The sequence below is a fragment of the Peromyscus californicus genome, unplaced genomic scaffold (genome assembly GCF_007827085.1).
Source record: "Peromyscus californicus insignis strain IS unplaced genomic scaffold, ASM782708v3 Scaffold_24__1_contigs__length_46423439, whole genome shotgun sequence".
Classification (NCBI taxonomy): Eukaryota; Metazoa; Chordata; class Mammalia; order Rodentia; family Cricetidae; genus Peromyscus; species Peromyscus californicus.
Genome location: NW_026294535.1, coordinates 37,324,205 through 37,349,232, shown reverse-complemented (window position 1 = coordinate 37,349,232; position 25,028 = coordinate 37,324,205). Strand labels below are relative to the sequence as shown.

The 25,028-nt window shown below is 41.6% G+C and overlaps 1 protein-coding gene and 1 pseudogene across 1 annotated transcript in view; one reads left to right on the top strand and one right to left on the bottom strand.

The window, feature by feature from the left end:
- Positions 1-25,028, top strand: part of Hmga2 (high mobility group AT-hook 2) — a 122,396-nt gene that overhangs the window by 8,421 nt on the left and 88,947 nt on the right. The window contains exon 3 of the mRNA XM_052753775.1: positions 6,204-6,254. Within this exon, the coding sequence (XP_052609735.1) occupies positions 6,204-6,254 (51 nt within the window). The remainder of the gene's footprint in view (positions 1-6,203; positions 6,255-25,028) is intronic.
- On the bottom strand, positions 10,059-10,350 carry LOC128120020 (small ubiquitin-related modifier 2-like; annotated as a pseudogene).

Here is a 25,028-nt window from a genome sequence, read left to right as displayed (position 1 = left end):
CAGGTTTCTTGTTATCTAGTTCTTCTATCTTAAATTAATCCATTTCTATTAGTCTATAAGTTGCCACATGGCTCGTGGCTTACCGGTACCTTACATCTTGCTTGTCATGGCGGCGGCTGGCAGTGTCTCTCTTCCAAACAGGAACCTGAAGGACCATTTTACCAAGCAAAGTTCAGTGGTCACCTTTCTATGGGTCCTGCATGTCCAGTGGATCAAGCAGTCCAAGCAAGAACAGTTTCTTGCCCAAATGGCTATTTTTGCCAAGAAGAAGATAAACTCCATATAGAGTGTCTTTGATGCCCATCCTCCTCTCTGAAGTAAATCAGTACTGCCAGGAGCGGACATGTCTCACTGTCCAGAAAGTCTAAATTTTTAAAACATTTTAAATGCCATATTCTGTAGGTCTTTGAAGTGTTTGAAGGTTACCTACCAAATTGAATTATATCTATGTATACCTAGAAAACAACATGACTATAAGCTTGACTATCATAGAAGACTAATTATTAATCTCTATTTCTTAATTATCCATTACAATCTAAATGAGTTACATAAACATAATACCTCAAACAAGAATAGAAATATATATGCAGTATAACAAAATTAAGTTTAAACTTGTATCAATAAACTAAAATCCATAGCAACGTGAACCATTTTAAACAAGTAGATCCAATAATCTACCCTTTCATCCTATCATATCTATATCACCCGCTCCCAGCCTTTCCTGTGAGCCCTACATCATTGCTATTGTATCTGATTGCACAAGAGGTAGGGGACAGTGTAGAGCGGGAAAGTCTCCAGCCTTGAACTCGAGAACTCTTCCAAAACGTTGCCCCTGGGTTTAACTTACTGTATATGTATGTGGAAGCAGACATGTGCAGGAATAATGGCAGGAAGACTCACTTATGTGTTTCCTTGGGTAACTGAGTGTGAGCTGCAATGGATGATGGGAATTTCTTCTATTTCTCACTGAAAATATACTATGTGAGCAAACTGTAGCATCTTTTCAAGACTAAAAATGGTTGTACTTAACCTCGGGAAACCCACAGAGCTGGGTTATCAAAATGGCGAAATGAGAATTTACTCAATGTTTAGTCCAAATGAGTGATCCAGTTGAATTCAGTTTCAGTGAATGTTAGTTCACACTGCTTATGGTTTTTTGTTTGTTTATTTTGAGAGAAGTTGGAAGAAATTGTTTATTTTTTCTGGATTTTGATTAGATATCCTTAAGTTTCATACACTCTTGTGTTTCTGCATACTATTGGGTTCAAGCAGGATTTAGTCTTTTTTAAAAAAATCAAAATACAAATATCTGAAGACAAACCAAGCCACTTTCTCATGCAGCTGGGTTTTAAAAACAAATTTTTTTTTTCCTAGTTCTTTTTCTGTGTTCAAACACTTACTGGTTTGAAGTAGGGATGGCTGGCTTATAGGTAATGCCCATTGTAACACAAAAATATGATGAGAACATTTAGAATTATTAAAATTTGATAGCTCTCTGAATGTTTACCTGAAGTCAGACTTGAATTTGTCTCTTAGTTCTCAGCCACCGCCCTCGTTCATGTCTTAACAGCAATACAGGAAGAGGGAAAGCATTTTCCTTTAACTACTCATTTATCCTAAGGCACATTCTTCTTTTTAAAATTTTCTTTTCTTGGTCTTAAAAAAGAAAAAAATCTCTTCTTCTCCTCATACCTTGCCTAGAGTGTGGCCATTGTGTTTTATATCTGAGACTATCTCAGCAAAGAAAAGAGCTCTCTCGTCTTGACATCAGGTTGAGTCCAAGTTCCATTCCCTGCGAAGGTCGGCAAGTCACAGAATCTCCCACGAAGTGGGAAACCAGGGAAGGAGTTAAATAGAAATGTTCTCGGAATGGCACTGTGGAGACCTCCAAGCTCAGTAGGAACTCTTCGCAGGGCCATTGTTTTAAAGCAGTAGAGTTACCTGACATCTGAGTGCCTGTTCAATACAGCAGTCTTGCTGAGACTTCACGAGTATATTTCTCATTGAATTCTCTCTGTGGTCTTCACAAATGATAAAAAAAAAGAAACTGATTCAAAATTGTGAACGGACACGTGTCCAGTGTTCTACTCTTCTCAAACTCATTCTCACGTCCAGGCACTGGTCAGTGTTTATACACTACCAACCACAAGGCTGATGTCTATCAGCTTCCTCAATGACCTGAATACAGACTCAATTAGAAGTGTGAGGAATGTGAAGACACGAGGGCAAAGAAATGTGTGCCTTCTGCCACTAATACGCAGAGACTTTGAACCCCCAAAGAAATCCACAAGTGTTGGGGATTGCAATAAGCCAAATATATTCGTCTTTGTCAAATGAAAGGCCTCCAAGAGATGGTTTTGAAGTTTTACGAAGCTTTCAGGTTTGATGGTAGTAGGACAACAAAACACACAGGAAACACCAATGCTTCTCACCTCCCGGTCTCCCGGCTCCCCACTGTCTCTCTTCTTCCTCTCTCCTTCCTCCCCCTTTCCATGCCTCTCTTTTTTCCTTCCTTTCACAAACTGGTAGTGAATCGCGCCTCTAATAGATCCACACTAACCATAATCACCATTTCCAAAGTCAAGGGAGATGGTCACAAGATAAATTTCCTTTTTAAAAATTTTTAAAACATTAAATAAGCTTAGAGTACCCAGCACTTCTTAAATAAAGAAATACGTCTTCCATTCAGCATTCCCCCCCACCACCACATTTTCGAGAACTTGCTTCTCAACATCTAAAATTTAGGACGCAATTCTGAATTATGCACTTTACAAAGACATAAAGAATATAATGGAGCCAACCAAGGAGGAGAGCACCTTGAATAAGCTGTGGTGTGAGGGATGTGGGTACTTGTGTAATGGTGCTGGTCAAAGTCTGAAATTCTAGTTTTCACAAATGCAGAAAGCCTACTGGTTCTCCTTGCTCCCCTCTAGAAGAGCTGAAAACACTTAGAAGTAGTTAGGTCTCAATTATACATGTACATGGAATCCAGACCCCAAATCTATCCCAGCAAAGGCAAGGCAAACATTCGCTTTTACAGTATTGTATATGTTGATATTTTAAAACAAGTACCCTCGATGTTTTGTTTGCCTTCTTTGAAAGACAACGCCCCAAAGAGCATTGGAGACACAATACACAAAAGCTGTTAAAACCACAGTTTTCCAGTCTCTGAAAACCCTGGAGCTGCTCTGGTGTACAAACTAAAAGCCCAGCTTGTTTTGCAGCCTTTGTGGAGTTTGATCAGAGGGATCCAGTAATGTGGGTTTTAGAGAACAATCAAGCCTCCCAGATCGAGGCCACACAGTGCATCCAGCATGTTCCTCCTAGATGTCATCTCAGAAGAGGGTTTCAGTTTACATGGGACACCAGCCTCTATGCCCAAGGAGCAAGTTTACTTTTAACAAGTCCAAGTGATAATCGCAGTCTTGTGCCCTTTCGTTAATGGTATGAATTTTGTTTCTCAATGGGCTTTTTGTGAATGGGATACTCATTTAAACGTTATCGTATTTGCAAGGCTTCCTCTCCCCTCCCTCTTTGAGAGATCTGTTTTCTCTGACTTTAAAATGCAGGAAAGCCCCTTTTAGAGAACTCCTTCTCTTCGGTAGATTTCAGATACACCCAGGTCATATCATAGCCCCCAGGATGTAAGAATTATATAGAAATCCCTGGCAGAGCACTGTTAACCTTCAAGGTTAATAGCAGCCTCCTCTCTACTCCAAGGACCACCCAGTTCCCATGAGAAAGGATTTCTGTGTTTCATGTTCCTGTAATTCATCACTGGGTAAACTGTGCAATCTTATAGTTACTTCCAAAATGCACTCAAATGCTGCTCTCTCCCAAGGGCCTGTGATCCTTTACAACTCACTGTATTCCAGCCTGTGTTTCTTCAAAGTTTTCTTCTAAAGGAGACGGTTGAGTATACTGGAATATTTTTGTCTGTGGGATTGGACTAACTTGAGGCGTCTTGTTTAGGGTGGGCACTTCTAAGTACCTTAATGTCCCCTCAAAGGAGAGCTCATCTCCACTTTACAGAGGAAATCAAATTAAGGCTTCCAGGGACATATCCCCAGTCATAAAGCTAGAATATCTGAGAAAGGTCTTAGACCTAAGCTTTCTAAAGCATGACACCTTCATCCCTCCAGAGGACAATTGAGAAAGGCTGTGTGGTTTTCTGGGCATGCCCAGCTTTCCTTTACCTTAAAATCCATGCTCTCATGACCAAAGGTGAGACAGTGCACTAAGTTTGACCTTAAAGAAATCCTTGTTGATTTCAGATTATTGACCCAGAAACAACTGACAGCCAAATCTGGCAGTTAGCTAAAGATGCTAAGAGCTCCTGAATTTCTCTTAATTCTCAGAAATGAGCCAAGTCAGTGGCTCTATTACCACAGCTTTCTCAAACAGTGGGTGGGGTTTTGGAAATCAAGCAGAGCTGGGTTCGAATCTTAGGTGCATCACTTACTGGCATTGTGTGTGTCCTAACTCATTTAGGATTTAGTCACTCATCTGCAGAGTAAATGAAATCCTGATGCTCCTGTTACAAGCCTGCTGTAAGTTGGTTAAAGTAATATGCGTACCTAACTTAGACCAGAGTGTTTTAAATGCTTAAAAATTGGAGGTAAAGTTATAATCATGTAGAGCTTCTGACATTTGTGGGCCTGGATTAACCCATGGCTGGATAGCAATGCCAGGTGTCTATCTGCAGATTGTCTGTCTATCATTTACCAAACCTGCCTGTCTGTCTGTCCATCCATCCATCCACCTATCCACCCACCCACCCACCCATCCATCCATCCATCCATTCATCCGTCCGTCTGTCCGTCCATCCATCCATCCATCCACGCGTCAATGTTTCTATCCATGTTTCTTTCTATCTATCTATCTATCTATCTATCTATCTATCTATCTATCTATCTATCTTTGTCTGCTTTTATTAAGTAGAAGAGGGGAAGGAATGTTTCATTTGGCATGATAGGCTCTTAATATCTCATTTTAGTATCACTGTACCAAGACCCACTGGCTGTTAACTCAGGTAACAAAACTAAGTCCCAAAACAAGTTGTTCCAACTCAGTCTGCCTAGATTTTTGCATGAGAAGTCTTGGGAAGGTTCTTATACACAAAACAATAAGTACTCAGCTTTCTTTATTCAGAAAAGTATGTGTGCTTTTTATTGAAGGTAGATGTGTGTGTGTGCGCGTGTGTGTGCGCGTGTGCGTGTGCGTGCGTGTGCGTGTGTGTGTGTGTGTGTGTGTGTGTGTATGTGTGTCTATCAGTGTATTGACATGTTTAGGGAATGGAGTAAGGGTGACTAAGGTTAATTACTTTATGAATGCTAAAATTAGAACTAAAATAGAAATAAATTACTAATATCAGAAAAATCTATACAGTATAGCAATGAAACAAACTTGAAAGATAACAGGAAATAGATCCATGTCCTGTTGAGTGTGGAATTATTGTTAATCCCATTTTTTATTTAATAATTTTTATGCAGCTATGGTTTAAATCTCTGGGACAAATATTGGTGATTTTTACTGTTTTATCTTAATTATCTATCTATCTATCTGTCTGTCTGTCTGTCTGTCTCCCTCTCTCCCTGCCTTAGGCAACTGATTAATAGGTGATTGTTTTGGGCAAAGAACAGGAAATTAGCCACATAGAACTTGATAGATGTTCATTGTTTCTTATTAAAGTGTTTATGTATTATTTCTTACATTCAGATTTGCCTTCCATAGTAGCATAGAAAGAACTACTTTATTATTTATAATTAATATGTCCATATTAGTTTCTGTGGCTAGTTGTAACTGAAAAGAGAGTCTTGACCATTAGAAGAATGTTCATTCTGTAAAATATTAATTTGCATAAATTATGGAGTGTGGGAATATTTCTTTTGTCTGATCAGAAACAAAGGCAAAGTGGATTTCACAAAAGCGTATTCATGCATTTCATAAGAGACCACTCCATGGGAGTCTTTTATGGTGAGGGGTTGCATAGATACCTCTTTATATCACACAGCGAACAGCAAAGAAGCATCCACTAAAAAACACAGAAGACGGAGTATCCAAGAGAAAGAAGTTGTTAAGACATTCTTGATACCTCATATGCAGTCCAGAACATTCTAACTGGAAAGAGAGCCCTTGGTCCAGCACTTGTAAATAATGTCAGACATGACTTCCTTTTTCTTTTTTCTTTTTTTTTTTTCCAGAAAGCAGAGGCCATTGGAGAAAAACGGCCAAGAGGCAGACCTAGGAAATGGGTGAGTAACGAGATACAATTTCCATTCTTCAACGGAAAAGAATGTATTTTTTTAAAATGAAAGTGAAAAAAAAACCTTATATTTCGTGGATGATGTGAATTGGTACCTTATGGTGTGATGAGTGTTTGGGAGACTGAGGCTGATGACCAATGATGGTTTCTTACCATTTGTCTCCAGAACTCCCTGCCTCTGTTCCTGGAGGTGACTCCTTCCTTCTGTCTCTTTCCACATCAGAGGAGTCCCCCACTCTTCCTGCAAAGGGTAACAACGATGATGTGTTTATGGGTTGAGGAACTAGAGTTAAAGTTATTACGAACCCTCAGAATTCGATTACAGTGGTGATAAAACACAGACCAAACATGAACGAGATAATTTTTTTTTTCAAATGTTTTTCTCTTTGTGGTTTCTTCTCCGGCCTTTCTTTTGGACTAGTCTCATTTCCTGGGTGCTTGACGTGTTCTTTATCACGTTGATTTCTCCAGGAAACAGGTGTCATTTCCAGCAGTCCCAGCGAACCTTAATTATCATTCTGCATAGGGACAATGGTGCCAGGCGCATTACCCACAGTCTCTGGAATGTCTTTTCCACTGACGTCTCCACCTTAAGGACGACGCTGTTTCTCAAGAAGGTGGCAGGCGTTGTCTGGCCCCAGCCTGTCTACGTTACTCCTCCTCCTCCCCTAAAGCTCTTCCCTGGTTTGTTCCTGTCCCCCCACCTTTGAACGTTTCTTTGAATTTTGGGGTGAATTTTCCCTCTTCCTTTGCTGTTCCTTTCTCAAGTTCCGTATCACTTTCTATTTATACTTTGGTATTGTCTTTCATTTAATGTATTCATCTTGTATTTTTTTCCCCCTCTCGGTTCCACATGTGTTAGGATTAGATTTCTTAGCACAAGGAAACGGGGATGATCTTTAGATTAAAAACATCTTAGTGTTGTACTGGAACCTTAAAGGAAAGGCATTTTATGGAGCCCTGTTTTCCAATAAATGAATTCTCTCCCAACCTTATCTACATGGCCATCCTCCAATCTATGCCCCATTACAAAGGGATCACACTGCCCCCTAGGCCTCCTCTTCCTTCCACAAATGCTCAGGACTTAGAAAAAAAGAAAATCTTGCACTCCACTTTGGAAACAACCCCCATCTCTATGCCTACCTTTTGAAAAATGTAAAGCATTTTTTTCCCACTTTCATTCACAGTAAGCCTTCACATATTTGAGGACAATTAACTATCTCCAACCCTTCCACCCCTACCTTATCCTGCATAAAGGAACATTCTTGTTACTTGTTTCTGAGTACATTTTTTTTTTTTAATCTTCTGAAATGTGTTCCGCAGAGCTAAGGATCGTATTCCAGGTGTGGGTTCTGCAAACAGTGGGTTTATTTCCTCTCTTGTACATATGGTTGTCTATTGCTGCTTAATCAATTTTCTGGGACTACACCGATATGTATAAACACTATTTCATTATGCTTACCTGTTCTTTGGGTCATGAGTATGGACAGGGCAGAGCAGAAAGTCTCTGCTAAGAGGACTCCAGCATTTAGACACACCTCTAACATTCGGGGCCTGGAATTGGAAGGCTTCTTAACTTCAGGTTCTTTGGTAGGTTGGAAATCTGGTCATGTCTGTGAGTGTCCTCAGATAGCTCACACTATGATCTGATGGTCTTGGGCCTCTTATCTACACTCATGGGTCAGTAATGGGGAAGGCACCACAAACTTACTTCTAGAAATCAAAAAGTCCCACTACTGTTCCACTCTAGTGAGCACAGGGCTGGCTAAGCTTCTAGTGCACATAGACTAAATACAGACCTGCTCTTTCCTAAGCATGCTAAAGGATACCCCTTCCCACTGATGAATCAAAAGACCCGCATACTTTTTCTAATAAGCAACGGAATGGTCAACAGATGAGATCTTTGAAGTCATAGGATTAGCAAGACTAAAATGAAATAAGTTGCAATCAGTTACAGAGAAAATCAACCAGGCGAATACCTTCGACCAGATAAATCTCTGCTTTTCATACCCAATGCAGAGGGTACCTTTGGGGTACCCTCGGATGCAGTGGTTCTCAACCTTCCTAATGCTGTGGCCCTTTAATACAGTTCCTCATGTTGTGGTGACCCCCCCACACACACACCATACAATTATTTTCATTGCTACTTCATAACTGCAATTTTGCTACTGCTATGAATCACAACGTAGCCATCTGATAGGCCGGAATCCGATATGTGACCCTTAAAGGTGTTGCGATCTACAGGCTGAGAACCGCCCCTCCAATGTCCTCGAGTTAAGGTCCTCCATAGATCTCCATCTTGTCTGCAGCCCCAGAACTGGTGGGTGAGTTGATTCCAGCCCAGTCCAGTGCTTCAGAGCCCTGCAGTTCATACCAACTTCCTCGGTGGCTCACACAACTGTTTCTACCAAATACAGAACACTTACAGGGCGTGTACAGTTTTCTTCTTAAGGGGTGCTGGTTTATTGGAGGGTACCCGGATTCTAGACATGATCTTCAGGCTGGGTAAGAGTGCTTGGGAAGTATCAACCGTGGAGACCCTGGCTTCCTGGGAACAGCTGTGTGACCCTCACTGACTCACCCGGCTTCTAATTTTTTGTTGGCTGTGAAAACGGAACTCTGTGTGTGTGTGTGTGTGTGTGTGTGTGTGTGTGTGTGTGTGTGTGTGTGTGTGTGATTGTAGCAAGCTCCTGATTTGGTCCCCGAAGAAGAGCAGCTCCATTTGGGAGAGGCAAGTAAAGGAAATGGTGTATTTTCCCTAGACAACGTGTTTCCTCTTTGCTTCTGTTGGCGACTGCGCAGGCAGTCCCAGCGAGGCCTTCTGCTCGGTGGCATTCCTTGCCGGGAGGTTTGTATGGATGAAGAAATCACTGCATTTTCCATAGGAAATGGGCTTGTGCTTTATGCTAAGTACGATTCTTTCCAACAGTTACATTCACTGATTTCCTTGAGTTGTAGATAGATGTTTGGACTGACTGGATTGACTTGGTATTTGGCTTAAAGGCCAAATAGTTAGTTCCCTTTATTCTTATAGGTTGTTTCATTTTAAAGTTCTTTTGCTAAATATAAAAATAAAAAATATATCCTATAAATTTTTTTTTTAAAAAATAAGTTTATGTAAACAAGAAGATACCTACTTAAAGGGGCTTTAAGGATTCATTTTTTTTCCAATGTAATTTACCCCTACTCAAGACAATTTCCCTACATGGAGCAGCTATATTACAAATTACAAGCTTGTCTTTGGTTGCACAATGATAAGTGAAATTCTCCAAATGAACAAAGTATACAGAGAGTCTATGTCATGGAGCTTTTAAATTAAATCAACGTGAACAAAATAACTTCCCGGATTTTTGAGATAAGAGCTGAGTGAACGTGCCACTAAAGGAGGAAGGGGGTATTTCCTCAGAACCAGTGCCTTCCCCAGACCAGTTCCATGTGATGCTGACCAGAATAGTATATCGGTTACCGAGAGAGAGAGAGAGAGAGAGAGAGAGAGAGAGAGAGAGAGAGAGAGAGAGAGAGAGAGAGAGAGAGAAGAGAGAGACAGAGAGAGAAGGAGAGGAGAGGAGAGAAGGAGAGAAAGAGAGGAGAGGAGAGAAGGAGAGAAAGAGAGGAGAGAGAAAGGGAGGAAGGAGAGAAAAGAAAGAAAACACAATATGCATGTGTCTAATAAAGAAGTGGGGAAGGGGAAATGAAAGAACAGAGAAAACTAGGATGTGATAGAACCAGACTGAGACTTTCTAATTGAGAATGTATTCAACAAAACCCTGGGGTAAAGTAGCGGGCTCCCTTTCTAGTAGACACCTCCTGTCTGCTGCTGGAACGCATCAATCATGTCTTCCTCCTCCACTTCCAACCGTGCAGGTGTGTCTGTGCCGTCGGGTGTAGCTCATCAGACTGGGATCTCATCTACCTCTGACAAGCCTGTTATTCACAATAGTTTCCGAGCAGCTTTTGTTAGTTTACTAGCGACATTTGCTTCTTCATCTTAAACTGTATCACAGAGCCATCCTGCCCACCACCTTCAAGTTAATGTGATCCTTCTTCTCAGTCTGGACTCCCTCCTTGGGTTTCTCACCAACCATGGCAAGTACTGGAGTCACCTCAGCTGCCTCTTCACAAAAGAGGCATCAGGTACACACCCTGTCCTATTAATCATACTGATCCACGGGAGTGACCTGGAAAAGAGCATTTAGTGTAACTGGGGTCAGTAGTCGGATATTTAATCAAGAGCTGGTTCACCTTTAGATCTGAAGAGAATCTGGCATCCTGCACAGGGGATTGGTGGGTCCAGGGATCCTTACAAGCAGGCTAACTAGAGATGTTTAGGGATCCTTCTACTGTCCACTGCCTCCTTTGGTCTAGTCTTTCCTCTGGTTTGATTAGACTTCACGTCTATCACTTTGATAGGAGTTTCAGTTTCTGGATTTTCAGTCTCTGTCTGTGTATGTCCGGGGTGAGAGGTAAAGAAAGGAGAAAGAATGGGACCTAAATTTCCTTCGTATGTAAGAGCCAAGGATCAGGATTCAGGTGGTTTGGGTCCAAGTGTTGACCCACCCCCAACTAACTGTATCATCTTGAACAAATGACATGATTGTCCCAGGGCCCCAATGCTCATCTGGCAAAGGTAAAGGAATTCTAGGAATTCTTGTGTGTGTTAAAGGAGGAAATGTGTGCAAAGGCTCAAAAAAAAAAAAAAAAAAAAAACCTCATAACACGGCATGCTTGGTCACTGTCCCAGATTATGCTTCCCTCCATCGTGAAGCATGTGCTTTCCCTTTAACGTCAGTCACACCCCGCACTTTAATCATCCATAGCCACTGGTAGTCACGCATGAAGTAAAGTGAGAACCACACACTGTACTCACCACGTTCTCTTGGTGGTACCATGTCTTCAAAGTGTCTCCGTTAGGGTGTTTATGGCTGTGAAGAGACACCATGACAACTCTTATAAAAGGAAAACATTTCGTTGGCATGGCTCGAGTGCAGTTCAGAGGTTCAGTCCATTATTATCATGACGGGGAGCATGGCGGCATGCAGGCAGACATGGTGCTGGAGAGGTAGCTGAGAGTCCGACATCTTGCAGGCAACAGGAAGTCAACTGAGACACTAGGTGCCATCCTGAGCATAGGAAACCTCAAAGCCTGCCCCCACAGTGACACACTTCCTCCATACTCCAAGGCCATACTCACTCCAATAAAGTCACACCTCCTAACAGTGCTACTCCCTATGAGATTATGGGTGCCAATTACATTCAAACTACCACGATGTGTCTCTGTTGAATATTATCAAGTTTATGAATTGCTTATTAGTGATATTCAAGTTAGTTTTATGTCTGTTCATACGAGGAGAAAATTTGACATTGATACTAAAAGGCTTTCTTTCTCTGACATTGTGTCTTACTGAATTTGAAAAGTATTTTTTTATGCTTTTTACCTTAATATGTACTTATAGAAACTTGAATGTTGTCAGAACCTCTATATCATTCCATCAGTCAGTTCCCCCACCTTCTGTGTTCAGATAATACCTGCATTTCTCCCTTTTGCCTCAAAAAGGAGTTCATCACGTAATTGGTATAGGGACAGAACATGTTCGGCAAACATCTGAGAACATGGAGCTCAGGCTCGGGGGCGCCATGAGATAGCAAAGATGTTCATTTCACTCATGAAACATGCCATTCAGATGTTTCTTAGGAAGACCACCAGGGCTTCTGGGAGAAAAGCAGCAAAGGCCAGATACCAGGAATAAGTGGGCAAGGACAAGTAGGCCCTTAAGGGTTTTGCTCTTAGAATATTTCAATAAAGGAAAATACACCATAATACAAATGAATACTTTTTTTTTTTTCAAAAGGAAAAAATTATTCTGGAGATCATGAAATTGACCCAGACGTTGACCCAAGGACCAGATGCCGAGCTTAGATGGTCATTAGAAAGCTGCTAACAGGCCCAGCTGTTTCCTTGGCTGTTGAAACTCTTAATTTGGCAATGGGGTGTGTACAGGATGTTAAGTTAAAAATACACAATTCCACTTCACCTCCTTCCAGCGGCACTTGCTTATAGTAAGGAGTCTGTGATACACAGGAAAGTGATGTAATTTCGTTTGTTAGTCACACACGTGAAGAGTCCAGATAGACAAGGTCTTTCCTGATCTGTAGCAATCTCGGAATGTAAGAGATGATTGGAGCTGACAGGCAGGAGACACTAACTCAGAATAAATTTGCCTCTCATTGGACTGATGGAAACTGTTTTCTTTTTCTTTCTTTCTTCTTCTTTTTTTAATGTGCATTGGTGTTTGCCATGGGTGTCGGGTCCCCTGGAGCTGGAGTTACAGGTGTGAGCTGCCATGTGGGTGCTGGGAATTGAACCCCAGTCCTCTGGAAGAGCAGTCAGTGCTCTTAACCACTGAGCCATCTCTCCAACCCCTTGGAAACTGTTTTCTTCAAGCATTCACATGCACAAGAACCTGGAAATCTCCTTGAAACCAAAGCATTGGGTTTCTGTTTCTGTTTCTCTCCTTTCCAGATGTTTGTTCCCTTTTGAAAAACTTGTACCTATTGTAACTTAGCACTTGCCTTGTTCACAATGAAATATAACTTCAGTGTTTAAGAAGAGATATACAATAATGCAGAGTACAGATAATTTTAAGTTTTTACTGGGGCCATAGGGGAAGAAATGACCTTGATATAACATCAAAAATACCAGCTAAGTGGAATTTATAAAAGCAAGACCACTTTCCCTTAAAAACTTGCAACAATAACATGCTTTAAAAACCAGCAGAACTTCCACACCACCCAGCTATTGCACAAGAAAATTCCATATCTTACCATAGAGATATTTACACATCCGCATGTTTATTACCATCTAATTATAATAGCAAGGAGATGGGACGAGCCTAGATGACCATCAACAGGTGAGTGGATAATGAAAATGTGCTACATATACACAATGGGATACTATTCGGTTTTAAAGAAAAATGAAATCATAGAATTTGCAGGAATGTGGAAAGATTCATAAAGCATAATATTAAGTGAGGTGGCCCAAACTCAGAAGAAAATCACATGTTCTCCCTCATATGCAGATCCTAGCCTGTAATGCATATGTGTGTATGTAAACAGGTGACAGCATGGTTATGTATAGACTAACGTTGGGTCTAACGTTTAGAAAGGAGACCAAGGGAAAGATGCTATTAGTTGATAAGGATGGACAGAATGTAGGCAAAAAAGAATGTGAGTCATGAAAGAGAAATATTTTTGTTTAAAATAACAAATATTTTTAGTAGTTTCAGCTGTCATCATTTTTCTTTTGTGGTAGAGAAGTGAATAAGAATGCAATTGATAATAAAGTATGAAAGCCCAGGTGATGCTCCGTGGCTTCGGAATGGCCCTTCTGACAACATGGGTGTTCGTTCACTGGGATGGACAGTGTTTGGGACAGGACAAGTGTTTGGGTGCCACTTAATCTAGCTGTTCCACTTTTTATGTCTGAGTTCATTACCGTAAAGCACCATCAGTAAAGCAAATAGATTTTTCTATATATTTAGTAATTAAAATGCCCATGTCCTGATGCATAGAGTACATTAAAAATCAATATACAATATTTTCTTTTTTAAAAAAAGCACCTTTTTATTATGTTTTCTGATAAAGGTGGCAAACTGTCCAAACCTTAACAGAACTTGGCGGAGGAAAAGATGGAATAAGCAGCTTTTTTTTTCTTTTTAAGAAGTTCTCAGAATGAAGATTTGAAATTGCAAGATTAACTATGAAAACATTAATAAGTCCCATAGAGCAATACTGGAATTAGCTCAGATACATTTTCATTCAAAGTTAATCTCTTTTGGTTAGTTTTAATGTTAGTATTACCCTAGGTTATTGTGCTAAATGATGTTTATTTAAGAAAGAGGCTGATAATTGCAAACCTTTCTTGGTCATCTGCACACTTTTGGTACAGTCACTTTTTCCTAGACCCCAGCCATTCACAATTATACAGATAATATGACTACATCCTCGGCCTCTCTGAGGGGTGTTTGGCAGGGTCATGGTGCCTGATGAGCTTATTAAATCAAGGGAGGGCATACTTTCTTCTGCGCCTGCTAACTAGTGAATTATAGATAGGAGGCAGTTCAGAAACATAAGTGATCTATGTCCTTATACAGTATCATCAGGTACATGGAATCCTGGTTTAGACAGTTACCTCATTATCGGTTTAATCTAATGACATTTAATCCAAATGACTGCATTTATTTTCGTATAAATGCAGTTAAGTCTTTTTTTGGAAATAAATGTTCCGTATTCCCTCTCACTCATATTTACCTGTAGTTATTCAGGCTCCAGTGTTTGTGGATTCTTGTAAATAGTCCCCAAAGAGTGGAAGCTTGGTAGTGTATAAATAGCATTGACATGCCACTTTTTTTTTTTTTTTCCTTTTTGAGATATCTCACTATGTAGCTCTGGCTGGCCCGAAACTCAAGGAGACCTGCCTGCCTTTGCTTCCCAAATGCCAGGGTGGAAGGCATATGCCACCTTGCCCAGCCATGACACTTCTGCTAGACAAATAAGAATAACTCCTCTTTTTTTTTTTTACATTGCAAGATAATACTTTTGTTCTACTTTTTAAGGGTGGAGTCTGTTTTGAAATTCCCTTTTTCCCTAAGTCAGAAGCTCTTCATTCTAAACCCCTCAATATTTTACATAAAAAAAAAAATCCAACACTTTATGCCATCACATCAAGCCTCCCCTGTGCACTCCAGCCTGAAATAAGGGCCTCTGAATTCCAGGATCTAAATTCCTTTTTTACACATTGCTTCATTTCCTCATACTTAAGGACCCCGTGGAAACCTCGTCTATGAGTGCCATGCACAATAATGTAAATAATGCAAATAATAACTGTAAGACATACAACCCTATGTTATTCTAGCCAGCTCTATCACCCAGGGACCGATGATTGAGCTTGTAGATGATGGAGCCTTTGGGCTCCCTGTTTGCCGCCTTCTTGTGGTGTCGCTCTTCGGCTCTTTCACTGTTAGCGCCTACACCAGATGGGAACAGGAACAAGAGGCCAGCTCTGGTACAAGGCATGATGGGAGGAAGCCTGGTAATCGTGGCCGACAGAAGGTTTTCAAGGCCTCTCAGTGTCCTAAACACTGGCCTCAGGAAGAGCTGAAGGCAGCCAGGACAGCAAAGTACTTGTCTGTTCTCATAATCAATATGCTTGTACAACTTAGATAGCAAGTTTCTTTTCAGGGCTCTATAGTAAACCCATTGTAAACATTCCCTCAGCATTGATTAGTAGCTGCACATTACACTTGATCTAAGGCTTTCTGTCCATATTTAAATTCCAACAATTGCACCACATCTACTAATACACTAGGTTCTTTAAGTTCAGGCAACATGGGATTGTCCTATGATGCTGAAAGGGTTTTATTTGGTTGCTAAAATGTTACAAAGCTTGCCGGGCGGTGGTGGCGCACGCCTTTAATCCCAGCACTCGGGAGGCAGAGCCAGGCGGATCTCTGTGAGTTCGAGGCCAGCTTGGGCTACCAAGTGAGTTCCAGGAGAGGCGCAAAGCTACACAGAGAAACCCTGTCTTGAAAAAAAAAAAAAAAAAAAAATGTTACAAAGCTTAGATGCCCTAAGCATGTAATAAATTTAATGGGGGAAAAATGTCACAAAGACAACCTTAACCATGTGTCTAAAAGAAGTCCAGGTGATTATTTATACTGCAATTTCAATAATTTTGCCCAGAACATGGAGCTTGAACACATCAATGGACCACACTGAGATAAGGCTGCTTAAACACACTTCCGTTCCCTTGTTTGCTTGTTTATCTTTTGTTTGGGTAGACCATTTAATCCCCAGGGCTCCAATTCAGAGTCTCTGGGATTGTGTGATTTTTTTTCCCCCTCCAAACATTTTGCTAATGTATTCTCATGGTACTGTGAGTCCAACCTGTGTCAAGTCCTTGGAAGGTCAGGGCCAACAAAGGAAATGGGAGGTGGCTTAGTCTGGGAAATCGGAAAAGCAAACCCATCATTTGCTTTTGTTTGTTTGCTTGCTTGCTTGCTTGTTTTTGTTTTTGGAGACAGGGTTTCTCTGTGTAGCCTTGGCTGTAGAACTGACTCTGTAGACCGGGCTGACCTTGAACTTACACATATCCACCTGCCTCTGCTTCCCGAGTGCTGGGATTAAACATGTGTGCTACCACTGCCCGGCGAGACCCATAAGTTGAATGGACCTCTCTTTATACATAATGTATGAATTGGTGTATAGCAGTGGGGGCAGTGTTGTGTTACCCAATTGTCACCACGACAGGTATGCAGACAGCAGTGAATGTATACTATTTGGTGTGTCAAAATGAGACAAAGTACATCTAGTTATTATAGGCTTGAAAACACAGGCATTAACTGTCAGCAACAAGCTCGACAGAGAAGAAAAGGGGAATCGGGCTAGAATAGTTCCATGTAGACATCACTTCAACATAGGCTGGTCTCGGTGTTCCTGCTGTGCTTGTTTGCAGATGATTTATGATTTATGATTATGAAATTATATTTTAAATGACCAGGTCTTAAGGACATTTGATTGTATACGTGAGTATTTCTGAACAGTAATGCCCTTTGTATCTAAAAATGAGCTCTTGGAGGGTCAGAGGCATATCGTATTTATCTTCCGACCCATAGCGCCAGAGACGGGAGAAGTAGGCAGAGTCATGAGCTTAGTCTGCCTGGGTTCAGATAACCACTTCATCAAGGCAAGCAACCCATTGTCGCCAGCCCCCAGTTCCATGAATGCAAGACGAAGCTCCCTCAGAGGGTTGTTTTGAAGAACCAAGTGAGAAGACATCCCAAAACTTTGTTCAACAAGCACACACGCATCACACTGCAGTTCTGGATATTAGTACCGGGCCAGGCCAATGGCAGTGCTTCATAACTATTTAGTGATGAGAACACAGTTTTTCTCTAGCGTATATCAACTTTCATATTATAAAGCAAGCTCTTCAAGTGTTTGTTTTCCAGTTGTGCATGTAAATTGGAATTTCATTCTTTGGCTTTTCTTTTTCTTTTCAAACCTAATAGCTTGGGTTTTGTTTGTTTGTTTGTTTGTTTTTTAAAGAAATTATACTAAGTTTAAGTGCATAGCCTGTAGTCATTAAAACCTAGCCTCCAAATAGTTTCAAATGCTGGTTTATGCCTCACCACTTAATAAATTGGGGGTACCACCTCTGTTCCACAGGCCCCACAAGGCTTTTGACCCTTTCCCTCCCGTCACTGCCTCCAGCTCTTCTCTCCTGGAAATGGTATTCTGCCTTCGAAAGTAGATTTGAGCACAGTCCCTGGAAAGCACTTTTTTAACCCAACTTTGTGTCATCCCCCCCAAATAGAAAAGCTCAGTGTTGGTTAAACCTCAGAAAAGAGTTTTCCATGGTAGTTCCTGGTGTTGTTGACAGAAGTTCATTCGAGTGCTTTCTTTGTGTTCCATTTCCTTGCCCTTACATTTTAGAACTAGCCTGAAAATAAAGAAAAGGGGGAAATCAGCTAATAAAGCTTTCTTTTTTTCATCTTCCATGTGTATCTTGCAGCATTTACAATGACATGAGAAGGCACTGGGAGTATTACCAGGGCTTCATGGGGAGGCAGTCAAACCTAGACAGCATTTGTTACTTACTAATACCCTTTCAGTGCTAGCCTATGTGTGTGTGTGCGTGTGTGTGTGTGAGTGTGCGTGCGTGCGTGGTGTGTGTGTGTGTGTGTGTGTGTGTGTGTGTGTGTGTGTGTGTGTGTGCGCTTTGACAGAATCACTCTGTTTAGGGCTTTATGCATTGCATTCTGGGTAGATAATGAGTGAGCTGCATAAAACCATGTCAAATTCCCAGTTTTATAAACAGCAAAAGAATAAGTTTGTCTAATAATCTGCTTGACTACTGAATCATTAATTTGGATAGAGATCAGCTGGGACCATTCTTAAAAGCTAACACCTCCAGTGATGATAAACAGATATGGCTAGTATCCTCCTGCATTGTAGAAAGTTCTTAGGGGTTCTTAGTATGTAGAGAATTAGTTCATGCTATGTGCATTTGTCTCATAGTGTTTTCTGGTACCTATGATAAAACAAATAAATTTCTACATTGTTGGGTTCATAGAAAGCTCAAGGCGCAGAGGTTGTATAGACTGAGGTTACATCCATAGTCACAAGTGAAGAATTCTTTTGTGGCTATCTTACTTATGGTTTCTATTGCTGTGATTAGAAACATCATGACCAAAATCAACTTGTGGAGGAGAGGGTTTTTTCATCTTACAGCTTGGCATCCATCATTCAGGAAAGTCAGGGCAGGAACCTGGAGTCAGGAACAGAAGCAGAGGCCATGGAGAGTGATGCTTATTGGTTTGTTCCTCATGGCTTGCTCAGCCTGCTTGCTTATACCATCCAGGACCACATGCCCAGGGGTGGCACCACCCACAGTGAGTTAGGCTCTCCCATATCAGTCACTAAGAAAACGCCCCACAGGCTTGCACATAGGTCAATCTAGTAGGAGCATTTTCTTAGTGTAGGTTCAGTCTTTTCAGATAACTTTGGCTTCTGTCAAGTTGATGATAGATGGATGATGGACGGATAGATAGATAGATAGATAGATAGATAGATAGATAGATAGATAGATGACTGATAGATGATAGACAGACAGACAGACAGACAGACAGATAGATAGATAGATAGATAGACAGGTAGAGAGAGAGAGAGAGAGAGAGAGAGAGAGAGAGAGAGAGAGAGAGAGAGATCAGAACAGTGGTTAAAACTGATTTTTTTAACCAAGAATTATTATGTCATATGTTTAGAATTATAATTCACTATCCCGCAAGTAAATATATCATAGTAAACACTGAGATCCTCCTTTGAGAAGCTGATGTTTAAAAATATCCATGAAGCAAACACAAATTTTCAACATTTGTGAAATTTTAGGAGTTTTGTGGCTTTTTAAAAATTTTTTTGAGTCAGATACCTTCAAGCCTAAGAAAGTTTTTATATTACTTTCGGTCATAAAATTATCAATGTAAGGAAATAGCAATGTGTGCCTGAAAAATGCCTCCTAGAAATAAGATTTCATGAATGTCCCAACACAAGGTATACAAGTCTGTCTTTCTATACAGTTATCCTAAATTCTCTTTATATGGGTTTTAGCCCATGTCTATCAATTTCATTTGTAATGTTCTTTTTCCAAATAAACCGTTGTGTTGAGAGTAGGGAAAAGTATATGTTGTTGGAGTGTGTGTGTGTGTGCATGCGCGCGTGGTGTGTGTGTGTGTGTGTGTGTGTGTGTGTGTGTGTGTGTGTGTGTGTGTGTATGCATGTGTGTGTGCAAACATGGGTGCCGTGGTACACATGTGATGATCAACAGATGGAGTCAGTTGCCTCTTTATGTCGGCTCCAGGGATCAAACTCAGGTTACCAGGACTTGTGCATGAAGCATCTCCATCCACCAAGCCATATTGCTGACCCCAACCAAGAGTACATTCTTTTTGTAAATCTTAGCCGATCTGCAATCGAGTCTGATCCCTTTCATTTGCTAACCTTAGGCTGCTGTCACATTTCTGAACCTAAGTTTCTTCTTCTGGGATGTGAAATTGTTGAAACCTTTGTAATTTTAGCTAACGTGCCTACTTACCACGGGATGCTCAAGATGGTATTGCGTGTGCCATTATTATTAAAAACTGTGGGTACACACTGAGTCAGTTTTCCCTTTTCCATCACATTCCAGACATTTCTAAGTCTCGTTTTTTATAATTTGCTGATATGGTTCTCAAGTAAGCTAGATGGAACACTGTATTTGAAATGAAAATGTTATCTGCCTGGCTTTTACTGAATGAGTTTCTGGCTTTATGATTTGGATAGGTTACTTAACATCCTACCTGCTCACGTCTTATGTGGGGTAACAGTTGCTCCTTCTGTGTCGTTCTGTGTGGGTTGTGATCAGAATAAGGTAAGAAGAAAATTTGTAGTTCACAGAGCACACACAATCATGAAGAGATGGCAGTAAGTCTCAGCAATGAAAGCGATATTCCACAGCAGGAGAATGGACTTGGTCTTGTCACACATGTCCGTTTTAAAACTTTGCTTACCATCTTCAGCCTCTCCCTCGTCTTCCCCAGAAATTATTTGTTTTATGTGTATGAGTGTTTTGCCTGTACTTGCACAAACAGGGCACTGCTTGTGAGCCCGGTACCCACAGAAGCCAGATGAGGGCATCCCCTGAAGCTGGAGTTGTAAGCTGCCATGTGGGTGCTGGGAATCAAACCCAGGTTCCCTGCAAGAGCAGCCCGCGCTCTTAACTGCCGAACCACCTCTCTAGCCCCTTCCACTCAAGTTGTGAGGCGTTGGCTCTGTTTCCATTTCCAGCTTCTTTTGTTGTCGGAAGGTTAAAGTTCCACCACTGAAGGTGTTATTTGTATGTGGAGTTGGGTAATACTTAGAAAGAGCCAAATGATGTAAGTGGAAATAAAGAGGTGCAGAGATGAGAGATGGGCATGCAAAGGGAGGCTTGAAGAACTTTACCTCCTGAGATAGTAACTGTCAAGTTCCAACAGAGCATGTGGTTAAAACACAGCTGAAGGAGGAGGAAATTTTGCTTGGTCCACTAAAGGATTTTTAGAGTGAAAGCCACCCGACAGTGGTGGGGACCCCAGACAGGAGAGGGTACAGCCAAGTCTACAGAGAGATACATTAAGTGGGAAGGTTGGGAAGGAAGGTTGATATGTTGTCTAGAAGACCAGTGATAAAGGTGAATGGATTAAAATTGGGGAGAAAGGAAATGAGAGTAAACATTCTCATGCTGAAGGAATATTTATACACACCGTTGCTTTCGTATTTTAAATCTATTAAATATACAGCCAGGGTTCACAAAACACAAGTCTCTCTCTCTCTCTCTCTCTCTCTCTCTCTCTCTAATATATATATATATATATATATATATATATATATGTTTTGTTTTTCAACTCAGTTTTGTTTCACATTAACTACATAGAATTTGGTCCATTGTCTCTGCAGATTACTTTGCAAGCTCCAGTAATCTAGCAGAACCAGCTCTCGTGGGGGCAGCTGTCTTTAAGAAAATCCCAGGGAATCTTTCCCAGTTGCCCATGACCTTAGCCATGGAATCGTTTAATTGTTTCTGGCCTCTCAAGCCAGTGATGCGGAGCAGGCAGGGTGGTAGGGTGATGTTATGTCTGGGGCCTGAGCCTGTGTCCTTACCACACATGGGGCCCACCCTTCCTGGTCTGAGACGCTCAATGCCCAGTGCTTGGCACATCATGAACACTCAATAAATTGAGTTGTTTTTCTGTCTCTTTGGGGAGCTGAAGTAGAAACATTCAAATCCGAGCATGCCCCCGGAGCCGCGGGTTCCCTAGCTGAAATTCATGGAGAGAGCTGGGGCAAATGTGAGCGGGTGCAGTTCCAGCTGGTCAACCTGGGAGGGAGGTCATCGCTCTGGCTTCATAGCTGGGCTAACTAATCTTCCTGGACTTGTGGATCCTAATAAGGTTTCTGTCACGATGAATGAATTTTAACTTAATGCAGCATTTTCTAAACTATGCGCAATGTCAGGGCAGTTGAAAACACTTCTGTGAAGAATAGCTGATAGGTATCACTTTTGTGACATCCTTTGTTTTGCCTGTATTGTTTATATTTTATCCATCTCCACCCCGCCCGCCCAAAGGCCAGTATAAAAGCGCTCTACATTCCTCCAGGTTCCCAGACAAGGAACACTGAGTTAGAGGAGAAACTTGTGATAGCCTTACTTGTTTCTATTTGTTAAACCCAAAGGGCTTTCTTGCCCTTCCTTCCTCCTTCTCTCTGTACTCCCAAATCCAGCTGGATTATCCTGGTCTTCCTGAGATGCCAGAAGACTCATGTGCAGATGTAAGAAGTGCCTTGGAAACTTTGTCCAGTTCCCCCAACACTGGTGGCTTTTTCCCCCCTCTTATTTTTCTTTGCAGCTCTGGGGATCAGCCCAAAGCCTCAACTACTGAACAATGCTCTGGCCCATATAAACTATAGTTACACTCTCTCAACTAGGATTTGGCTGTTAACCAAACTCACGATCACATTCCAGGTTCCGAGTTTCCCGTGTAATTATTTGTGTGTGTCTGTGTACAGATTACGCTGTAACCAGTTTTTATCGCATGTTCAGAAACCTACCATCAGAAGTATTGTCTTTTAAGACAATTGCTTGAGAATTTTCAGCTTATCCCATGATGACAGACATGGGGAGATACGTCATGTGTTCTAAATATACTAGAGCATTGCCTGGCTGTAGGAGCACTGGCAGAGAGATTCTGGCCCGTGTTTCCTTCCTGTGGCTGTATGGCTACTCCTTCAGATTCCCTCGTTGTGAATAGCTGGCTAGCCCAAGCAGAAGCAGGGGCGGGCTTGGCATCCCGTTCCTGACTTGCCAGGAGTAACCTGTGCTTTACTGCCTTAAGAGTTCTGCCAGTGTGAGAAGCCAAGAAGGGGAACTAGCCTGGGAGTGTAACACACGTGCTTCTCCTGAGGCCACACACACCGTTCCTAGTCGAGTACCTGTCTGACTTTTGGGATATGTTCACGTTATGTCTCCAGGGTCCTGAAGTTGTGGGTAAAAAAACCTTTATTCCCCTCCATAAACACAGGCTGGGGGAGAGCTCCATGGTTAAGCATGTGCATTGCATGCACAAAGCCTTGGGTTTGACTGCCAACATTAAAAACCAAACAAATAACCAGTACATAAATAAATGAGCAAAAATTGAACCAGGATTTATTTGTTTCACATTGATTTTATTTTTTTAATTTTTATTTATTTATTTATTGATTGGTTTTTCGAGCCAGGGTTTCTCTGTGTAGCTTTGCGTCTTTCCTGGATCTCCCTCTGTAGACCAGGCTGGCCTTGAACTCACAGAGATCCGCCTGCCTCTGCCTCCCGAGTGCTGGGATTAAAGGCGTGCGCCACCGCCACCCGGCCAGTTTCACATTGATTGTATATGTCCACGAAAGCAGATATGTACTGGGCAAACAGTCCTGCTAATCGTTCTTTGGTCATTTGTCCCAGTCTCTAATATGGACCGCAGTAGAACCTTGTCACTTTGATGCCACCAAGAATACCAACGCTAGATATGGGTACCACAGCCGTTGGTCCTCCAGCTAAAATAAAGACATAAATAAATAATGAAGACAGAGATGGCAAGCATCTTTTTTAAACATAAACACATGTGTGCATGCGTCTTTCTGTGTGCACATGTGCACACATACACAGACACACACACACACATACACACACACACACACACACACACACACACACACACACACACAGTAAAGCCATAGCAAAACCTGGTAAAGGTCAGTTTCTGGCTCAGTATCTCTGTATTTCCACTCTAAGAAAAAGGCTTCACAAATAGCTCAAAGTCGTAACATTCCCGTTTGAGAACGGCCAAGGCCTGCTACCTTCTACTGGTGATGCCTGGAATCGGAGCAGTTAGAAAGCTAGAGGAACATAATGCCCAGTGAACCAAGTCTAAATTCAATTACTACGGGAGCCTCTTAGAGAATATGCTGTTGTATTTAGATCCAATGCCCTATTGGAGCCCAAGTCCCTGCTCTATGGTTTCCTACAAGAGTCATTTCCTGCCTTTGAGCTAATGCTTTTCCATAGTGGCACTTTAAAAGAAAACATTTCTTAATTACAAGTGATGTTCTATTTTTTATTTATTTATTTATTTATTTATTTATCTATCTATCTATCTATCTATCTATCTATCTATCTATTTATTTATTTATTTATTTATTTATTTATTTAGGTTTTCATCTTACTTAAATAAAAGCTCACTTTTAAAGTAACCAGAGACATTTTCAGAGAATCTTAGAAGTGTAGCAGGGTGGAAAACATTTTAAAGGACAAAAATTCTGAGACTGCCGGAAGAGACTGCTACTATTTCCACGGCGGCCTTCATTGTCCTTACCTAACTCACATTAATGTGTGCAGATTGCTGGTGTGGATGCGGCAGATGAAGACACAGCTGTGTCCCTGTGTCCTGCTGTCTGTCACCGAGGCCACATGGTGCCAAAACTCGAGCTGTGAAAGCATTAAAATGCCGTCCTGTTGGTGCTCAACCTCCCCAAACAGGAGTCTGGATTTGCTCTGTCGCGGACGGAGTCCCAGGCTTTCATGTTCCGCAGGTGACAAAGTGAAGTCAGAGAGTAATTACGTGTCCAGCTCCAGGTCACGAGCCTCATTATCCCGACAGGAACCAGGCTTCCTGACTCCCCATCCTTTGCTTTCCCCGCTAACGAATGGCTTCGTCTTGCTGGCTTGGCTTTTCCCTGTTTTCCATGTGTAATGTTGGCCCTGCTTCTTCCTTCCCCTGGGTCCTGTACTAGGTTTTCTGAGGGTTGATGTAACACAGTACCACACGCCTGGGTGCCTTCGCACAATAGAAACTTACTCTCTCACATTTCTGGGACGTGGAAATTGTACATCTGGGTGTTTTGTAGGGTCACGCTGCTCTCCCAGAAGCCTGTCTGGCACAATCTCTCCTCTGTCTCTGTGTGTGCCTCTCTCTGTCTGTCTGTCTGTCTGTCTGTCTGTCTGTTTCTCTCTCTCTCTCTCCTTTTTGAGACAGGATCTCACCTGGCCACACAGGCTGGCTTTGAATTGGCAACGATCCTCCTACTGAGCCGCCCAAGTGCTGGGATTACAGATGTGAGCCAACATACTCTAGTTTCTAGGTGAGAATCATTTCTGTACCTT